The sequence below is a fragment of the Crocuta crocuta genome, unplaced genomic scaffold (assembly GCF_008692635.1).
Source record: "Crocuta crocuta isolate KB4526 unplaced genomic scaffold, BGI_CrCroc_1.0 scaffold515, whole genome shotgun sequence".
Lineage (NCBI taxonomy): Eukaryota > Metazoa > Chordata > Mammalia > Carnivora > Hyaenidae > Crocuta > Crocuta crocuta.
Window position 1 is genome coordinate 379748 of NW_027528633.1, and position 20410 is coordinate 400157.

Below are 20410 nucleotides of genomic sequence, written 5' to 3' on the forward strand. Positions count from 1 at the left end.
GGAGAGAGAGAGAGACAGCGTGAGCAGGGGAGGGTCAGAGAGAGAGGGAGTCACAGACTGAAACAGGCTCCAGGCTCTGAGCTGGCAGTCAGAACAGAGCCCGATGCGGGGCTCGAACCCACGAACCGCGAGATCATGACCTAAGCGAAAGTCGGACGCTCAACCGACTAAGCCACCCAGGCGCCCCATAAAAAGGTATTTTTTAATATGTTCTTTTAACAAATATTGTGTCAACCTTTAAAACATCAATGTTTCGATCAAAACAAGACCCCGTTTATTTCCTGCTTGCTATAAATTAATTAATCATGCTATAATAAAAACAAAATGAAGGGGAAAATTAAGTATAACTTATAGTAAAGCATGTAAATCTTAAGTGTATAACCTGATGAATTTTTATTTGTATATACACCTATAACCACCATCCAGATCAAGACATAAAATATTTATATCCAGCTTCCCAGCAGGCTCTTTTGTAGTCTTTCCCAGACAATAAACACCCATCTATAAAGGTAATCATTATTCAGACCTCCATCTCTATTGATCACTGTGTTGGCTTTCACATAAATGAAATAAGTAATTCCTACAGAAGCTGACAGTATGTACTCTTTTGGATGTGGGCTCTTCCTCTCACTATTATATCTGTGAGAACTGTTAATGTTGCATATAGAAGAGCTTGGTCATTGTCATTGCTATACAAAACGTACTGTATGGCTGCACCACAATTTATGTGCCCATTCTAACTGCTGAGTAACATCTGAATGCTTTCCAATGTTTAGCTATTTTAAATAGAACTGCTATTCATGTTGTTGTCTTTTGTTAGGCATAACACTCATTTCTCTTAGGTAATATACTGGAATCAAATTGGGTCATGGCAAAAATGCAAATTTGTCTTTAGTAGGCACTGCCAGTTTTCCAATGGTGAAAGACTGTGTGCTCCACCAAAAGCACTTCACTGTCAACATTAATATATGCAATGGCCTTGCTGGATATTGGCATACATGTCCAAAACTAGTACTTGTTCCAGTTAAAAAAGGTGGGGGGGGGGATTTGTTAATCAATTTTCTTTAACAGAAAATAAAAAAATAAGCCAAGCACAAAATCAAAAAAGAAAAGTCTCAGAAAATATACCGAATTTTCTTCTCAATATATAACCCAACTGTAGAGGGCAAGAATATTAATCTTTTTCATATATACCATATTTAAACTTCCGGAAGGTAGCTTTTTGTGTTTCCATAAAACCTATTAACTTTCTTCAATACAAAAACTTACTATAAGTGATATGCATTCTACATCTAATTCTTAAAGTTCTTATTACTGTAATCATAGGCTGTCACTCCATTTGCAACCAGAAATGAAATCGATTTCAAAAAATGAAAAATAGGTTTTCAAATATACCATACTTATGAATTTACTTTGGTTGTCACTCAAACATTTTTATTATCTGAATGAAACATCAGTAAATTGATACAAGAAAATCCATATCTCAAGTAAATATCTTATACAATATAAAGATTTTGTTATCATTTTTAACTTGCTCCTATTAAAAAAAACTGCTTTGTTAATGTTGATTGCTCCAATCACTTAAAACTTAGTCCCAAACTGAGATTTGGATTCAAACAATACCACTGTTGGACTACTGATACAATACAGAATTTACCAAGTTAGCTTGCTGATCAATGATAAATTGAGACAGAAAAAGTACCAGTTTTGTCAACCATGTGGTGCTCCAGGGCGTTCAATAACTCTTCACCTGAGCCTTGATTTCCTCTATTCTGAAGGGGAGAATGTGCCAGGTGTCTGAGCTCCTTTCAGGCCTGTCAGCTTCTCCTCTAATGGGGACTCCCAGGAAATGTTCAAGATGTTGTTGTTTTAAACACACATCCTCAAAAGTTTTCCATGGTAATGTCCAACAGTTATTAAAATGGCTTATTCTTAAGCTATACTAAAGTAATTGGGGTGGGCTTTTGCTGCTTATTAAGAGAAGATGGTTAAGGAAGTTGGACATAATTAACCCAATGAATAATTATTAACCTGCTATTTATCTATCAGGTTCTCTCCCGTCCTGGGGGAGACATAAAGACTGATATGGCATTTCTGACCCTGACTGATGACATACTAGAGATGATGAAACACAAAGAACTGTTCTACAGTTTAGTGTTCTCACAAAATTCTATAGGTGTGAAGGGCCAACATGGCAGAGAGGTAGGGGATCCATACTTCCTGCGTCTCTGAAACAAAGAAGGGCTGAAGTCAAAGGACTTTGAACCCCAAGAGTCTGGGAGGAAAAGAGAGGGAGTCTACAAAGGAGAAAACAGGGAAACCGGATGGCCCATTGATGGGTGATTGAGAAATGGGAGAGATAAAATGGGCAGGGCCGCGGAGGCACGGAGAGAAGAGACAAAGGGAAGAGAAAGAGTGGCTGGGGAAGCGTAGGACTGTGTCTGGACAAGAGGAAAACCTCAGACTGGGATGGAGAGGGATCCCATCTCTAACTGCAGGACTTTCTTTGGACTCGGACCCTGTTCCCACACCTGGGGAGGAGAGAGCCAGCCCTGGGTTGTCGTAAGTCAGAGGTGTAGTCTGCAGCAGAAGAAACTGGTCCCCTCCCCTGAAGTGCTCCGGCACAGCAGGGGGAGCACGCATACAGAGCAGGAGTTTATTTATTTTTTAAAAATTTTTTCTTTAAAAAAAAATTTTTTTTTTGGTTTATTTATTTTTGAGACAGAGAGAGACAGAGCATGAGCGGGGGAGGGGCAGAGAGAGAGAGAGAGAGAGAGAATCTGAAGCAGGCTCCAATCTCTGAGCTTTTGGCACAAAACCCGATGCGGGGCCTGAACCCGCGGACCGCAAGATCATGACCTGAGCCAAAGTCGAATACCTAGCTGACCAAGCCACCCAGGTGCCCCACAGAGCAGGAATTTAAATCCCAGCTAAGCACAGGACACAAGAGTCAGCGGAGCAGAGAAAAACCACCTCATCTGTGCCCATAGCAGTGAGGACGGATCCAAAGGAGTGATTTGGGACACCTGGCCCATGAAGAAGGGACTGAGGGGTTGCCATTTTTCTCCCCAAAACCACCAAGGCGGGGCATCAGGGATTGGTTAGCAGGGCCCACAGTGGAAGTGGGACCTGCCTATACCAAACCATGTCTCTCCACACCGGGAGCTGCCTATCTACTGGAACTGGATAGATGCTGTAGAACCAGATGGCCCCCTCCTCCAGACCAGCATTACAGCACTGCCTGGATTAATTCTAGGACAATTCTTGTTATTTGGATATATTCTCCCTTTTCTCCTTCTTATCTCTTCCCTCCTCAAGGTTGGTTACTCTGGCTATTGGTTTATTTAAACAGACTATTTAATCCATTCTCTTGATGCATGGTCTACACCTTCTTTCTTTTCCTTTCTTTCTCTCTGGAATAATAATGCCATATAATTTCTCTGGGTAACTTTATCTTCATTTCTTTTCCCTCACCTGCTTCCTTATTCTCCTTTCTCTCTCTTTAGAATAAGCATTTTAGTCTCTCTGCCTGGTCAATATTCATTTTTAATTTTCCCCCACCCCTGTCATTTCTTTCTTTGTCTATACTCTTCCATCAGCACCACCTCCACCCTGTTCTTTACTTGTAGCTGGTGTCTCTGGGGTTTTTTTTTTTTGCTTTTAGACTGTTTTTGTTTGTTTGTGTGCTTGCTTGTTTGTTTTATTTGTTTGTGTGTTTATGTTTCCTTTTGTCTCTTTGTTTTCCATTCCATGGCTACATCAAGGGACAAATCAAAGCAAACCTGGTGGAAGGTCCAACAAATCACAAGTAGGGAAATAAAATAACCAATCACAAGGACAGAGAGCAAGTAACACTCTGCAAAGAACACCTCCTGAATAGCCAGTCCCTGGACAGTGTATGAGTCCCCTTTAATACAGTAGTGTTCACAAGTGCAGAGCACATAACAAGCTTTGAAAACTTACAAGGAACAGAAAACTAGCCACAATGACAAAATGGAAGAATTCTCCTCAAAAGAAATTATAGGAAGAAGTGACAGCTAAAGAATTGATCAAAACAGGGGGCGCCGGGGTGGCTCAGTCAGTTAAGCATCCAACTCTGGTTCAGGTCATGATCTCACGGTTCGTGGGTTCGAGCCCTACGTCGGGCTCTGTGCTGAGAGCCAGTTCAGAGCCTAGAGTCTGTTTTGGATTCTGTGTCTCCTTCTCTCTGACCCTCCCCTCCTCATGCTGTATCTCTCTCTCTCTCAGAAATAATTAAAAATATTATAAAAAAAAAAAGAACTGATCAAAATAGATATAAGCAACATAACTGAACAAGAGTTTAGAATAATACTTATAAAATTAATTGCTGGGCTTGAAAAAGCATAGAATACAGCAGAGACTCCACTGCTGCAGAGATCAAGGATCTTAAAAATAGTCATAATGAATTAAAAAATGCTATGAATGAGGTGCAAAATAAAATGGAGGCAGCCACAGCATGGATTGAAGAGGCAGAGGGGAGAATAGGTGAATTAGAAGATAAAATTACGGAAAAAGAAGAAGCCGAGAAAAAGAAAGATAAAATGATCCAGGAGCACAAAAGGAGAATCTGAGAACTGAGTGATGTGATCAAATGGAACAATATTCATATCATAGGAATTCCAGAAGAGAGAGAGAAAGGGGCTGAAAGGGAACTTGGACAAATCATAGCTGAGAACTTTTCCAACCTAGGGAAGGAAACAGACATTGAAATCTAAGAGGCACAGAAAACTGCCCCTAGATGTAACCTGAATCAATCGTCTGCATGATTCATAGTGCAGATTCATGAAGAATCAGTGAAATGCATATGATTCATGCAGAATCATAGCGAAACTGGCAAAATATAAGGATAAAGAGAGAATTCTGAAAGCGGCTAGGGATAAACAGGCCTTAACATACAAAGGTAGAAACTTAAGGGTTGTAGCAGACCTATCTACTGAAACTTGGCAGGCCAGAAAGGAATGGCAGGAAATTTTCAATGTGATGAACAGAAAAAATATGCAGCCAAGAATCCTTTATCCAGCAAGCCTGTCATTCAGATAAGAAGGAGAGATAAAGGTTTTCCCAAACAAAAACTGAAGGAATTCATTACCACTATACCAACTCTACAAGAGATCCTAAACGGAGACTCTGTGAATGAAAGGTTGCAAGGAACACAAAGAACCAGAGACATCACAACATGCATGAAACCTACAGATAACACAATGACTCTAAATCCATATTTTTCAAGTATAACACAATGTAAATGGACTAAATGCTCCAATCAAAAGACACAGGGCATCAGAATGGATAAAAAAAAAAGACCCATCTATTTGCTGTCTATAAGAGACTCTTTTGGACCTAAGGACACCTTCATATTGAAAGTGAGGGGATGGAGAAATATCTATCATGCTACTGGAAGTCAAAAGAAAGCTGGAGTAGCCATACTTACATCGGACAAACTGGACTTCAAAGTTAAGGCAGTAACAAGAGATGAAGAAGGGCATTCTACAATAATTACGGGTCTATCCTTCAGAAGAGCTAATAATTCTAAATGTCTACACGTCGAAATTGGGAGCACCCAAATATATAAAACAATCACAAACATAAGCAATTTTATTGGTAAGAATGTGCTAATTGCAGGGGACTTTAATATTCACAGCAATGGACAGATCAACTAGACAGAGAATCACTAAAGAAACAATGGCCCTGAACAATACAATGGACCAGATATATTTAGAACTCTACATTCCAAAACAGTGGAATACACTTTCTCTTGTGTGCACATGGTGCATTCTCCAAGATCGATCAACTGGGTCACAAGGCAGCTTTTAATAAACATAAAATAACTGAGATCATACCATGCACGCTTTCAGATCACAATGCTATGAGACTTGAAATCAACCACAAGAAAAAGTCTGAAAAACCTCCAAAAGCATACAGGTTAAAGAATACCCTACTAAAGAACAAATGGGTCAACCAGGCAATTAAAGAAGTAAAAAATATATGGAAACAAATGAAAAATGAAAATACAACAATCCAAACCCTGTGGGATAAAGGAAAAGAAGTTCTAAGAGGAAAATACATTGCTATCCAGGCCTATCTCAAGAAACAAGAAAAATCCCAAATACAAAATCACACCTAAATACATCCTAAATACAAAATCACACCTAAAGGAACTAGAAGCAGAACAGCAAAGGCACCCCAAACCCAGCAGAAGAAGAGAAATAATAAAGATCAGGGCAGAAATAAGCAATATAAAATAAAAAGAAAACAGTATCACAGATCAATGAAACTAGTGGGTCATTTGAGAAAATAAACAAAATTGACACACCTCTAGCCTGACTTCTCAAAAATAAAAGAGAGGACCCAAATAGATAAAATCACATATTAAAATGGAATTATTATAACCCATCCCTCAGAAATACAAGCAATTATTAGGGAATACAATGAAAAATTATAGGCCAACAAACTGGACAACTTGGAAGAAATGGACAAATTTTTAAACACGCACTACCAAAGCTCAAATGGGAAGAAGTAGAAAATTTGAACAGACCCATAACTTGTGAAGAAATTTGAATCAGTTATTAAAAATATCCCAACAAATAAGTGAAGTGAAGAAATTGAATCAGTTATTAAAAATATCCCAACAAATAAGAGTCCTGTCTCAGATGGCTTCCCAGGGGGATTCTACCAGACATTTAAAACAGAGTTAATACCTATCCTTCTCAAGTTGTTCTAAAAAACATAAATAAATGAAAGGAAAACATCCAGACTCACTCTATGAAGCCAGCATCACTTTGATTCTCAAACCAGACAGAGACCCCGGAAAAAAAAGAGTTGTTTAACAAGTGGTGGAAGTCCTACCATCAGCAATCAGACAACCCAAAGGAATTAAAAGCATCAGAATTGGCACAGATGAAGTCAAACTTTCACTTGTTACAGACGACATGATACTCTATGTGGCACACCCAACAAACTCCACCAAAAGTCTGCTAGAACTAATACATGAATTCAGCAAACTTGCAGGGTACAAAATCAATGTATAGAAATCCATCGCATTTTTATACACAAATAATGAAGCAAATGAAAGAGAAATCAAGAAACTGATCCCATTCACAATTGCACCAAGAACCATAAAATACCTAGGAAGAAACCTAACCAAAGATATAAAAGATCTGTATGATAAAAACTATAGAAAGCTTATGAAGGAAATTGAAGAAGACACAAAGAAATGGAAAATCATTCCATGCTCATGGATTGGAAGAACAAATATTGTTAAAATGTCAATACTACCCCAAACAATCTACACATTCAATGCAATCCCAATCAAAATTGCAACAGTATTCTCAAAGCTAGAACAAACAATCCTAAAATTTGTATGGAACCACAAAACACCCTGATAGCAAAATACTGAAAAACCAAGTGGGAGGCATCACAATCCCAGACTTTAGCCTCTACTACAAGGCTATAATCATCAAGACAGTATGATATTGGCACAAAAGCAGACACACAGACCAATGGAATAGAACAGAGAACCCAGAATTGAACCCACAAATGTATGGCCAATTAATCTTTGACAAAGGAAAGGGTATCCGATGGAAAAAAGACAGTCTCTTAAATTTTTTAAATGTTTTATTTACTTTTGGGGGAGAGAGAGCATGAGCAGGGGAGGGTCAGAGAGAGAGGGAGATACAGAATCTTAAGGAAGGCACCAGGCTCTGAGCTAGCTGTCATCACAGAGCCTGATGCGGGGCTCAAACCCACAAACTGTGAGATCATGACCTGAGCCAAAGTTGGACGCTTACAATCTCTTTAACTAATGGTGCTGGGAGAACTGTACAGGAACATGCAGAATGAAACTAGACCACTTTCTTACACCATACACAAAAATAAACTCAAGATGGGTGAAAGACCTAAATGTGAGGCAGGAGACCATTAAAACCCTAGAGGAGAAAGCAGGCAACAACCTCTCTGACTTCAGCTGCATCAATTTCTTATTCAATACATCTCCAAAGGCAAGGGAATCAAATGCAAAAATGAACTATTGGGACGTTACTCAGATAAAAAGCTTCTGCACTTCAAAAGAAACAGTCAACAAAACTAAAAGACAACTGATGGAATGGGAAAAGATAGTTGCAAATAACATATCAGATAAAGAGCTAGTATCCAAAATCTATAAGGAACTCACCAAACTCCACACCCGAAAACAATCCAGTAAAGAAATGGCCAGAAGACATAAACAGACATTTCTCCAAAGAAGATATCCAGATGGCCAACAGACACATGAAATGATGCTCAACATCACGCATCATCAGGGAACTATAAATCAAAACCACCTCATGCTGGTCAGAGTGGCTAAAATGAACAAATCAGGAGACTATACATGCTAGTGAGGATGTGGAGAAATGGGAACCCTGTTATAGTTGGTGGGAGTGCTAACTGGTGCAGCCACTCTGGAAAAGTGTGGAGGTTCCTCAAAAAATTAACAATAGAACTCCCCTATGATCCAGCAATAGCACTGCTAGGAATTTACCCAAGGGACACAGGAATGCTGATGCATAGGGGCACATGTACCCCAGTGTTCATAGCAGCGCTTTCAACAATCGCCAAATCATGGAAAGAGCCTAAATGTCCATCAATGACGACTGGGTAAAGAAGATGTGGTTTATATATACAATGGAATACTACATGGCAATAATACAGAATGAAATCTGGCCATTTGTTGCAATGTGGATGTAACTGGCTGAAATAAGTCAGCCAGAGAAAGACAGATACCATATATTCTCACTCACATGTGGATCTTGAGACACTTAATAGGAGACCATGGGGGAGCAAAAGGGAGAAAAATAGTTACAGAGAGGGAGGAGGCAAACCATAGGAGAGTCTGAAATACAGAGAACAAACTGAGGGTTGATGGCTGATGGGGGAGAGGGGAAAGTGGGTCATGGGCATTGATGAGGGTATCTGGGATGAGCACTGAGTGTTGTATGGAAACCATTTTGACAATTATATTAAAAAAACAAAATTCTATAGGTGTGCATCTTTTAGTAGAATGAGTAAATTCATGTGTCTTTTCCATTCACTGTGCACCTTTTTTGAGTACACAATCTGCCTCTGGCACTTTCTCAGTGGCTTCAGACTTGGTGGTGATGAAGCCGCACCCTTTCCAGGGGTTTTCTGGAAGCTCACACCTGGGTGCACACAAGGACCTCAGGCAGGGTCAGGTGGGAAGCTGTGAGAGGGGTTGGAGTGCTCTCTCAGAGCAGAAGCCCAGAGAAGGGTACAGAAGGATGAAGGAGCAGCTGAGTAAGGGCTGGCAAAGCCAAATGAGGGCAAGAGGTATCTTTGAAGGATTGTGAAGGGAAAGTTAACAGGAGCCAATGACCAGATTTGTGCAATTAAAAAACTTTAAAGCAACAAAGGTTTAGTTATAAAGTAACAGTTTTCAAAACTTTTCCCTAGCCACAGTAAAGGCATATGAATGTTTTTGATTTCGATGAAACTATAAACATATTGTTTTTTAGATAATATCATGCCAGAAACAAATTAATAAAATTGTTACAGTATAAAGAAGAGAACACTTGAAATATATATTTTTCAGTTCTTCCTAGAAGTTAGCAAATAGGAACCCTAACTTACTCCCACATCACCCCAAGTAAAGAAACAGAAGGAGAAACAAAAAAATTTAAAAAAACCCAAACAATCCCAAAAACCTAGGAAGGCAGGTTAAAGGAATGTGAGCATTGGAAGTGAATAGGAAAACAGAAAAAAAATTCTTCTCTTAACATCTTTCTATCCTTTCCACAATGAGTCTTCTGACCTCCTATCTATCCCTGGCTTTTTTTTTCTTTTTTCTTTTTTTTGGTAATCTCTCTTGTTCTCTTTAAAATCATCAAAACATCCATCCATTGGATATAAGGCAATTCCAGAGAGCTATTTGGACCTATCTAGGCACAAGTAGTTTTGGTGACAAAGCATGGCTAATTAGATTATAGGTGTGTTGCACGTATAGGAGGATTAGGAGGAACTTAACGGGAGGACCATGGGGAAGAAGGGGGAAAAATAGTGGGGGAGAGGGAGGGAGGCAAACCATGAGAGACTCTTGAATGCTGAGAACAAACTGAGGACTGATAGATGTTGGGGGGAGGGGGGGGGGGGGAGATGGGCATGGAGGAGGGCACTTGTGGGGATGAGCACTGGGTGTTACACAGAAACCAACTTGACAATAAACTATTTTAAAAAAAGACTATAGATGTATTGGTATAGAGGGCACATTATAGTCTTTTAGCAGAGATAACAACTAGCAATAATAATTTTAATTAAATAATAATTTTCAATAAAAAGAGAGACCATGTATACTAACACACACACACACACACACACACACACGCGTGCACACACACACAGTGTTTAGGTATCTGCAGTGAGTATAAAGTAGCTTTCAGGATTTTTTTTTGGACAACTTGTCTGTCCTTAGTTTCAAGACAGTTATTTTAATGCCTTAGATTCTGTTAACTAGTGGCTAAGAAATAAATACATTTTTTTTAGATTTTTGCAAGGAAGAATTCATTCTTTTTTTTTTTAATGTTTATTTATTTTTGAGAGAGAGAGAGAGAGAGAGAGACAGCATGAGCGGTGGAGGGGAGAGAGGGAGACACAGAACCCGATGCAGGTTCCAGGATCTGAGCTGTCAGCACAGAGCTGGATGCAGGGCTCAAACTTGAGAACCTTGAGATCATGACCTAAGCTGAAGTCGGATACTTAACCAACTGAGCCATCCAGGCACCCCAGAAATAAAAAACTTTTGATGGTAACTTTAACTTTGTTAAGAAGTCCAAATATAACATTTGGAAATCATCTGAACCTCAGCTTTCTATTGTGATGAATGTTATAAATAACTGGGGAAGCATAGCATTTGTCATAGTTGTCCAGGTTAAAGTAATAATTTGGAATTGTCTACTCATTCTATTAGTCCAAAGCGCTCCACCCATCCAAATACTAAGACAATTCTAAAGTGTTTCATTAAAATTCACATATAATGCAGAGTATAGAGATATTAAAATTAATCAGTTTGTTGTATCAGGCCAATAACAATTTCTGAATACCAACAAAGTGGAAATAAGGTAAGTCCTTGATAGTAGTTAGAATACCTAGGCTAAATTTATGAAAATGATGATACAAATGTCAACAGTCATTGTAAACTGTCAATGTTACCAAACATGGAGCTATGCAGTTACATTGCTGGACCTGTAACTAGCCAAATGGAAGAGTGGACACAGCCACCTGCTCATCGTGTCTGGCAGGCACCACAGACTTCTACAGGCTTTCAGGGCATGCCCTAAGTCAGAGATCAAAACAAAGGCAGGCCGTTTAATGCCTTTTAAAAATTTTCACACAGAACTATTTAAAGACAAGTACTTTTAAATTAGTATAGCCAAGGTCACAAGGAAATAATAAAATGGCTGGGGTGGAGAAAAGAATGCCAAAATGGTAGATACAGGCAAGTCTCTGTTATCTTGGTTTTTACATGGTGCACACAGCTGTGAAGTGTATATGTGTCTTTTAGAATGACTCTTAGGTATATAATTCAACAAACAAAATTAGGTAAAGTAAGGAAAACAAAACCCCTAATTTTACATATATAGTTCTAATATCTTCCTGACTAGGAGACACCTCTTTACAGGGGACATACCTTTCACGACCTGACTGGTAAGAATTGTGATGTTAAGGAATGGGCTTACTTGGTGCTGACCTGAACAAAAGCAATGGTATTGTTGGAACATAAGAAGCCACCAGGAAATGTGATTACTGCTAACACTGCTTATCCAAATACAGAATGAACTTTTTGGATGAGAGTTAATGAGACAGAGACTCCACAAAAAGCCAGGGGCACATAAGGACAGGAACAAAGTACAGGAAAAGTAAAAATGAAGTAAAAGAAAAGAAGTTGCTTCAAATTGTATATTATTTCAATATTTATATTATTTCATTCTCTTCCAATGGCTGCTTCCACATCTGGGACAAGAAAGCACACCGTAAGCATGCAACACTTCAATATACTAAGGAGTAAGGGGGTATACCTTGAAGCTGTACTTTCAGGGGCCAGGAGCCCATCTGAAGAGACTCCTCAGACAAACAGGACACAAATTGATTATTAAAAAATAACTACTAAAAGAAGTTGAAACTCATTAAATATGTTCAAACCAACAAAACCAAAATATTTTTAATCCTATTGATTACTTTTTTAAAATGTAAAGGAACCAACTCAATCTAAAAATGATTTTAAAAAAGAGAAAGAATCAAACATTTATCCTGCCTTTCCCATAGGAATTTCCCTTGAGAGTAACCAAATAGTTGACGAAAATTTTCTATTCAGTGTTTCAGCTAACAATCGCATGAATTTGCAATCCTTAAGGAAAAAACTGGTCATGGCAACAATTCCCAATGATGTTAAAACCATAAGATGAAAAGTTTATGATAAACTTTTAAAGACTGTATTGAGCTGGTAACACTTGAATTCAATTTTCAATCTTAACATCACAAAAAGAGACAACCAAACCTTATGTACCTCCTGGTGGCAGCAAACAAAACAAAACCAAGGCTGAAACTGATAAAGCTATTTTATTGATCACAGATTTATAGGAAGCACAAGGAACAGAGGAGCATGGTACATGATACCATGAGGAAGCAATGTGAAAAATGCAGAAAGTGAGAATACATACAGAACAAAAAACCTGATTTATTCAACACATAAATTAAAGAGGGGACCCTAGAGGGGGGAAAAAGCAAAAATTATGAGACCTATCAACCAAATGCAATGTATAAGATCTTAGCTGAATCCTGATTTGAACAAATTACGTAAAAAGCTTTTCGGAGAATTCTGAACATTGGCTAGATATTTGATAAAACTGAGAAATTTTTGTTAACTTTTTCCAGATCTGATGATGGTATTGTGGTTATTTTTTAAAAAATCAGTCCATATCTGATCTGTGTATGGACGAAATGATCTAATGTCTGGGATTCACTTCAAAATAATATATCCCAAGGTAGTGGGGAATTGAGAGGTACAGATAAAAACAAGTTTGGCCATGAGCTCATAATTGTTGAAGCTGGCCAACATGTCAATCAAGAATTGTTTTACTATTCTATTTTAATATATGCCCAAAATGCCCAAAAGGAAAAGTTAAAAAAAATTACTTAGACTGTTTATGTGTATAAAAGTACTTTAGTTTACCCTGATGCCAAACAGCATAGTTTACAGCTATCAATTTAATACATAATACAATAAATGCTTTACCAGATAAGGCATGTAATGAAGAAAATATGCAGGCCACAGATCATCTCAAAGTTAATAAATTTCACATTGAAAAATGGTTGGCAGACAAATAAATTATAACCAAATGTTCAAAGCACTGTACAAATGGTTTTAAAGCCCTGACTCTAATATATTAAACTGCTTATTAAGAAGGAGAAAATGTCTAGGAAAAAGGTATGGTAAAATATCGAAACTGTGATTGAAAAAAAAAAAAGACTGACTAGGATTATCTTCTCTAGAAAATGTAAAACTGCTTTTCTCATAAGTAGACTGAATACAAGTTTATTAAAATATACTTCATAATGGGGCGCCTGGGTGGCCTAGTGGGTTAAGCGTCCAACTTTCGCTGAGGTCATGATCTCGCGGTTCGTGGGTTCGTGGGTTCGAGCCCCGCGTCGGGCTCTGTGCTGACTGCCAACTCAGAGCCTGGAGCCTGTTTCAGAGTCTATCATTCCCTCTCCCTCTGACCCTCCCCTGCTCACGCTGTCTCTCTCTCTCTCCTAGAAATAAATAAAACATTAAAAAATAAAATAAAATACACTTCATAAAACTTTTTAAATGAAATTAAGAAAACTAGCCCAAGAAATTAGTAAAACAAGTCTTTCAGAAAAGAAAAAGATTACTGACTTAGACTTCTCTCTTTGAAGAATAAGTTCACTCACTTAGCATTTGTTTTGATCAAAAGCAGAAGTAATAAAGTGTCAAACCACTCCAAGACTAGAAAGTAGGAAACTTGTGGAAGATGGGTCAGAAGAGAAACATAAAAGAACCACTAATGTCCCAAATTCAGAGAACAGATTTTTAAAAGTGTTCAACAAATAGCAAAAAGAATATGATGTTCAAAATGGTGCCCTTAAAATTCTGCAAGTCTCAAAGAATCTTCAGAATAATTTTAGAAGGGTAAAATTATATTTAAAAGATCTTCAGTTTAATGTACTTTACAATATTCTGATCATTTCTAAATAAGTTGTTAATATGTTATTTTTGGTAACTTATATTTAATCAACCAAAGTTCTCTTCTTTGACATTTACTGAATTTTAAAAAGATAATTAAATCTACCATTCTGTTCAAAGTATCTATTACTCTTAAAAACTAAACTGTAAACTCGTACTTTACTTGATGTTTATTTTTCCCTATCATCTCTGGCTTGAGTTAACTTACGCTAAGGTAGTTCTCATTAATCAATCAAGTGAATAAATCTGTTACCAACAGCTTACTATGAATCAGGCACCATTTAGGAGCTATGAACACAAAGATGAGAAACAATGTCAAAGATGAGGGTTGAAGGCATGTGGCCTCTATAAGCGAGGCAGGAATGGGATCAGAGAGCAGGTACAATTAGCCCTCAATAGGCTGAGGAGGGAAGGATGGGCAAATAGGCAGTCATAGGCAGAAATTAGAGGGAACAGAAGTGAACAAGGTACTGATGCCTGGATTCCATCATTTAGGATACCAGAAGTTGGATGCAGAGTGAAAAACGCTTCAGAGTCAATTTAGATGTTACCATCTTTATAACTGATCCTTAAACAGAGAGCTGAGTTATTTTATTTGTAATAAAAATGGATATTTAGATTCTGAAATAATTCTGCTTCTTAGTATATTAATGGGACACAACAAGTTTTTTATTTGCTGAAGTTAGCTTATATCTTTTGCCTGCAAACCTAGAGCTAGGTATCTCTTGCTGGAAGTTTGTTTTTTAATTAGGAGGCTGATGTCTTCCACTCTTCTGATTTTTATGAGTGGGATTTTCCCCTCACACTCGTGACCTCTTGCCCCCCTCTCTACTCTCCTAAAGAAATGGGACTTCCCAGTTGGTGAAGCACAATCGTTAGGTTAGTCCACCGTTTGACTGAGTGAAGTGAATCTATTGAAGTCCTGAGCCAGGGGGTTTGCTCTCTTTCCTCTTCCCTCTGGCCCAGTGTGAGGCCGTGACCTGGGCAGATGTATCTGCTTAGCAATCAGCCTTTCCCTTTAGTGGCCTGTTTCAAGGTGGAAGTTGGGAGGCCAGGAAGCCGATATGGCTCTTCCATCTAAACCATCTTCTTCAGTACCAGCTTCTCATGCTGACTCTTTTGTGTTAGTCTTTGAAAACCCGAAACTTGGGCAGAGAATCCCTATCCCCAGAGATTCAAATAGTATTGTTCTTTCTTTCCTTTGTTTAGGTTGAGATACTAATGGGGTGAGAGAGTCACTTCTTTTCTCTTGTCTCTAATACTGAATATGACTATTAAGCAATTTTGCAACAACCTGTGAAGATTCTGTCCCAGGCACAAATATGCATTATGGTAAACTTGCTAGCTCAGAGCCTGGAGCCTGCTTTGGATTCTGTGTCTCCCTCTCTCTGACCCTCCCCTGCTCACGCTGTCTCTCTCTCTCTCTGTCTCTCAGAAATTAAAAAAAATTTTTTTTAAAAACTCCAAAAGTTTCAGAGAAAAATTTCCCTATGGACAGTTAAGCACCTGATGAGATGAGTGTTTAATTAAATGGGTGGTGCTGATTTAATGATATAAATGGCAAGTAGCTCAGCCACGACCTCAGAGTTCTTCATGCAGAGATAAATGCAACTATATCAATGAAATACAAAGATCTAGTTAAAAATCACAAAAATAGTATTACCAGAAAAATGTTGGGAAAAAACATACAATAACCAATTTGGCTAGCCTTTACATGTTGGTGGAAATAAATTTTCCTTAGGTAACTGCAAAGAAATAATGTTAATTTAAAAGAAAATAACAGATGAGTAGTCAATGAGCAGCACAAAAGTTGGTTTTCATATTTTCCTCCCACATAGCTCACTGGATTTTAATTTTAAAGGGGAGAAAAATCTCAAGTGTTCCAAGAAGATATAGTTTTCAAAATAAATAGATACAAAATCGTAAGAGAGTAACAGACCTATTTTGGCATGTAACTTTTTATTGTTGCCACCTAATGTTAAGATATTTTCACCAAAATACCAGCCCTCACAAACATACAGCCAACCAACCAATAACAAACAAAAAGAGAAGCATGCACCACAGATACAGATACTAAGACTAGGAAAGTTTCAGGAGTATCCTCCAGCAAATGCTTTTATTTTAAGGATATTCCAGAGTATGAAGAACATTAGGTGGAAACAAGTTTATTGCATTGGTTCCCCATATATTTTTCAATTCTCAGAGCAGGACACAGGATACAGGAGAATACGAGTGCCTTCTAACTTACTTAAATAAGAATCACAATGATTTCATCTCTTTTACACTGTCAGCTTCTCTAATTAAATTTTAAACTTGGAAATCAGGAACTGCTATCATGAACAACCTGGAAAGGTGGATAATATTTGCTGAATTTATGAATGAAAAAAATGCATTTTCTATCTGTACAAGAGGGAAATACTTAACAGGGGTTGAGTACAGAGAATAATACTGATTTTACTTTTTTATTCTAGTCTCAGTGTTCCAAATACATATATTTCCATATCTGTAAACCCAACTTACAGTAAATTTATATTTTTTAATTTTTTTAATGTTTATTTATTTTTGAGAGAGATGGAAAATGAGCAGGGAAGGGGGAGAGAGGGGAGGAGACACAGAATTTGAAGCAGGCTCCAGGTTCTGAGCTGTCAGCACAGAGCCCAATGAGGGGCTCAAACCTATGAGCAGCAGGATCATGACCTGAGCTGAAACTGGACATTTAACTGACAGGTGCCCAACTTACACTAACTTTGAACAGAGCAACATGTATAGTTTTCTGCTGGTGTGTATAATGAGGTCCTTCAAAATCTTATTGGTAACAAATGATAACTTGTATGACTGAAATGCGGCATTCTAAATTCCTTTAGAAGAATGTAGTATTTAGAATGGAAAAAAATCCTTGTATTTTCCACTGAATTGGTATCTTTAATAAAGTAGTATTATATGAAAGCAATGTTTGGTGGCAGTATATATGCAGGGGTGGGCATGCAGAGCTAGTCAGAAATGATACTGCAGTAAAAGTATATTTTATTGCTTTAACAAAACCCTGAAAATGAAGCAAGCTAAGAGAAGAGAACCTGAAGTTGAAGTTAAACAGAAGGGATAACTTTGGTTATTTATTTTTAATAAATTCAATAAATTTAATAAATTGATAGAAAGGTATACTCAGTTAAAAAAGAAAATTCTTATAGTATTTATTTAGGTGTTCATTAGGACACTGATGTACAGGGAGAGAACTGTTAGACTTATTGGGTTCTGTAGTGAAACATTAGTATTGCTCCTGCCTCAAAGACAGTCAGGAGAGTTATGCAACGACTGATTATCAATGCAGGCCCTGTTGGGAACTTACACACACGACAGAATGCCTGGGAAATCTATTTCTAAAGTGATAATTTGCTTTCTTAGTTTAACATCCCAGCAATGTCTCTAATACACACACTTGAGCAGTGATATACACTGAAGTAAGTTAACTGAATAAGAATTGATTTCTCCCTTTAATTTCTAAACATGTATAAGAGATTCAATTCCTACTCTGGAAAACAGTTTTACATACTTAATTTTAAAATCAATTATTTTTTTCTAGCAAAAACCAGATACTGTGCTGACTGAAAATGTAAAAAGGCTTGTCTGACAGTTCTCCTCAAGTTGTAAATGTACCTACTGTATTGAATAATGCTAACTTATCTACCCATAGTTCATTCAAAATTAAATCTAGTTTATCTGTCCTCTGACCACACACAAGCTCAGTCCATTCATTTCACGACACGACTTCCAAAGTAGCCTCCCTGTTTCATCTCCCAACCTACAACCATGCCATCTTGCTATCACCATATTAATAATTTCCCTTAAAACATCACTTCAAGGGGTGTGTGGGTGGCTCAGCCAGTTGAGCATCTGATTCAGGTCATGATTCCAGGATTGTGGAATGAGAGTGGAGTCTCCTTAAGATTTTCTCTTCCCCTCTCTCTTTCTCCCTCTGCTTATTCCCTGCCCCCCCCTCCATCCCTCTTGTGCACTCTCTCTCTCTTTTTTAAAAAAAAATCACTTCAAAACACATTACTTACTGTTTGAGAAACTTTCAGAGATTTGGAATTTCCTACCAACCTACTTTTAATTTCCCAAATCCTATTTCTTCCTCAAGACACCTACCATATGACACCAACGCTGATCATCCCAGATAAAAGGAAGCGGGTCTCAGTCTACAAGTCTTTAAGGTCACTCAGATCAAGCAAAAGTCCCTGATAAACAGTATACATAGCTGTTGTTGGACAGTCATCATTGATGTAAACATTGGCAGCTACAGAAAATATGTTTATTCTTAAAACACTAACCACTTTTAGAAAATTCTAACTATAACTGTTACCTATTTGATTGTAATTCTAATTTCCCAGCTATACAGAATTGATTTTTTTTTTTTGGTTTTAAATCCATTTGAAGAGAACTATTAGATCTGTCCCTAACATTTTCTATAGGCCTAATATAGTCTGTTCTAACAATCATTTCTCAAAAAGTTGGTTTTAAGACCAGATGTGATGACTCCAGGGCACAGGTATCTGCCCCTCCTATCCTAAAAACTACACTTTTATAATTTTAGCTACCTTTTCACTGGCTACTTAGAGGCAGCCACATCACAGAACATCTTTAACAGAATTGAAAATTATCTAAAACCCTTAGAATTTATGCATTAGCTGTTAGTAAGCTATTGTCTCTTTCGTCCTATTGTAAAATTAAGCCATCTCCATAATTGTTCTTAATGCAATTTACACATGTAACTTTAAAAAAAAAATTTTTTTTACAAATAGTTTATTGTCAAATTGGTTTGCATATAACACCCAGTGTTCATCCCCATAAAAATTTTTTTTTAATGTTTTATTTATTATTGAGACAGAGAGAAACAGAACATGAGTGGGGAAGGGTCAGAGAGAGGGACACACAGAATCCAAAGCATGCTCCAGGCTCTGAGCTGTCAGCACAGAGCCCAACATGGGGCTCAAACTCATGAACCGTGAGATCATGACCTGAGCCAAAGTTTGCTGCTTAACCAACTGAGCCACCCAGGCGCCCCACATGTAACTTTTTTACACCTGAATAAGTATTACAAGAATTTTTTTCTTTTCACGGAGTATACTTTTCTATCAATAAATCTATAAGCAAATTTATCCCCTCTGTTTAACTTAAACATTAAGTTCTCTTTTACATTTCTAATTATGTCTTTTTATTTTGTGTATTCTTTTCCAGTAATTAAATTTTTATTGTAGGAGTTTAAATTTTTTCCCAGTCATTGAATTTTTTTTGGCAAAAAAAATTTAGGTAAAATTTACATATAGTGAATGCATAGATAGTAAAGTACAATTTGATGGGATTTGATAAAAGTGCATAACTGTGTATCCTCCACCATAATCATAACATATAACATTTCCAAGGCACCTCTCAATCAGTCCCCACCATCCTCCCATAGGTAATCACCATTCTGGTTCTGTCATCATACATTATTAGTCTGTCCTTGAATTTCACTTAAATGGGATCCCATTTTATATACTCTTCTGTATTTGGCTTATTTTGCTTAAACATGTTTTTGAGATCTATCCACAGTGACAGGTAACAACAATAACAAGGATGAGTAGTACCCCCACTGTATGGATATTGTTGCATTGTATGAATATATCACAATTTCATACATTCTCCTCTTCATGTATGGTTCAGTTGTGCCTAGTTTTGGGCTATTATGAATAAAGCTGTGGTAACCACATTGTGCAAGTCCACTTGTGCACTTATTTTTCATTTATCTTGGGAAAATGCCTAAAAGTGGAATTAGTAGGTTATGGCATAGATTCATGTTTAACTTTAGAAGAAGCTGTTTCCAAAGTGGCTATACCATCTTAAAGGTTCACCAGCAATGTCTGAGAGTTCCAGTTGTTCTACATCCTTGCCTACATGAAGTATCATCAGTCTCTTTAATATTATCTATTCTAGTAGGTCTGAAGTAGTGGCACATTGTGGTTTTTACTTATTTACTCCTGATGACAAATAATGGTACATACCTTTCATTTTTTATTGGCCATTTATGTATCTTCTTTGTGAAAAGCCTGTTCATATATTTATGCACTTGTTCCAGCATATCTTGAGAAGACTACCTTTCTTCAG

General features: G+C 37.5%; 1 protein-coding gene across 7 annotated transcripts in view; it reads right to left on the minus strand.

Annotated features, from left to right (window-relative positions):
- The window catches only part of LOC144224273 (exocyst complex component 2-like), a 126488-nt gene that overhangs the window by 88050 nt on the left and 18028 nt on the right, over positions 1 to 20410 (minus strand). For 2 of the 7 annotated variants that reach the window (XM_077755183.1, XM_077755182.1), the window contains exon 1: positions 1703 to 2093. The exons of the other annotated variants lie outside the window; for them this stretch is intronic. In XM_077755183.1, coding sequence (XP_077611309.1) covers positions 1703 to 1718 — 16 coding nt within the window. In that variant the 5' untranslated portion in view covers positions 1719 to 2093. Of the gene's footprint in view, positions 1 to 1702; positions 2094 to 20410 lie in introns of those variants that run through there. 7 annotated transcript variants of the gene reach the window in all.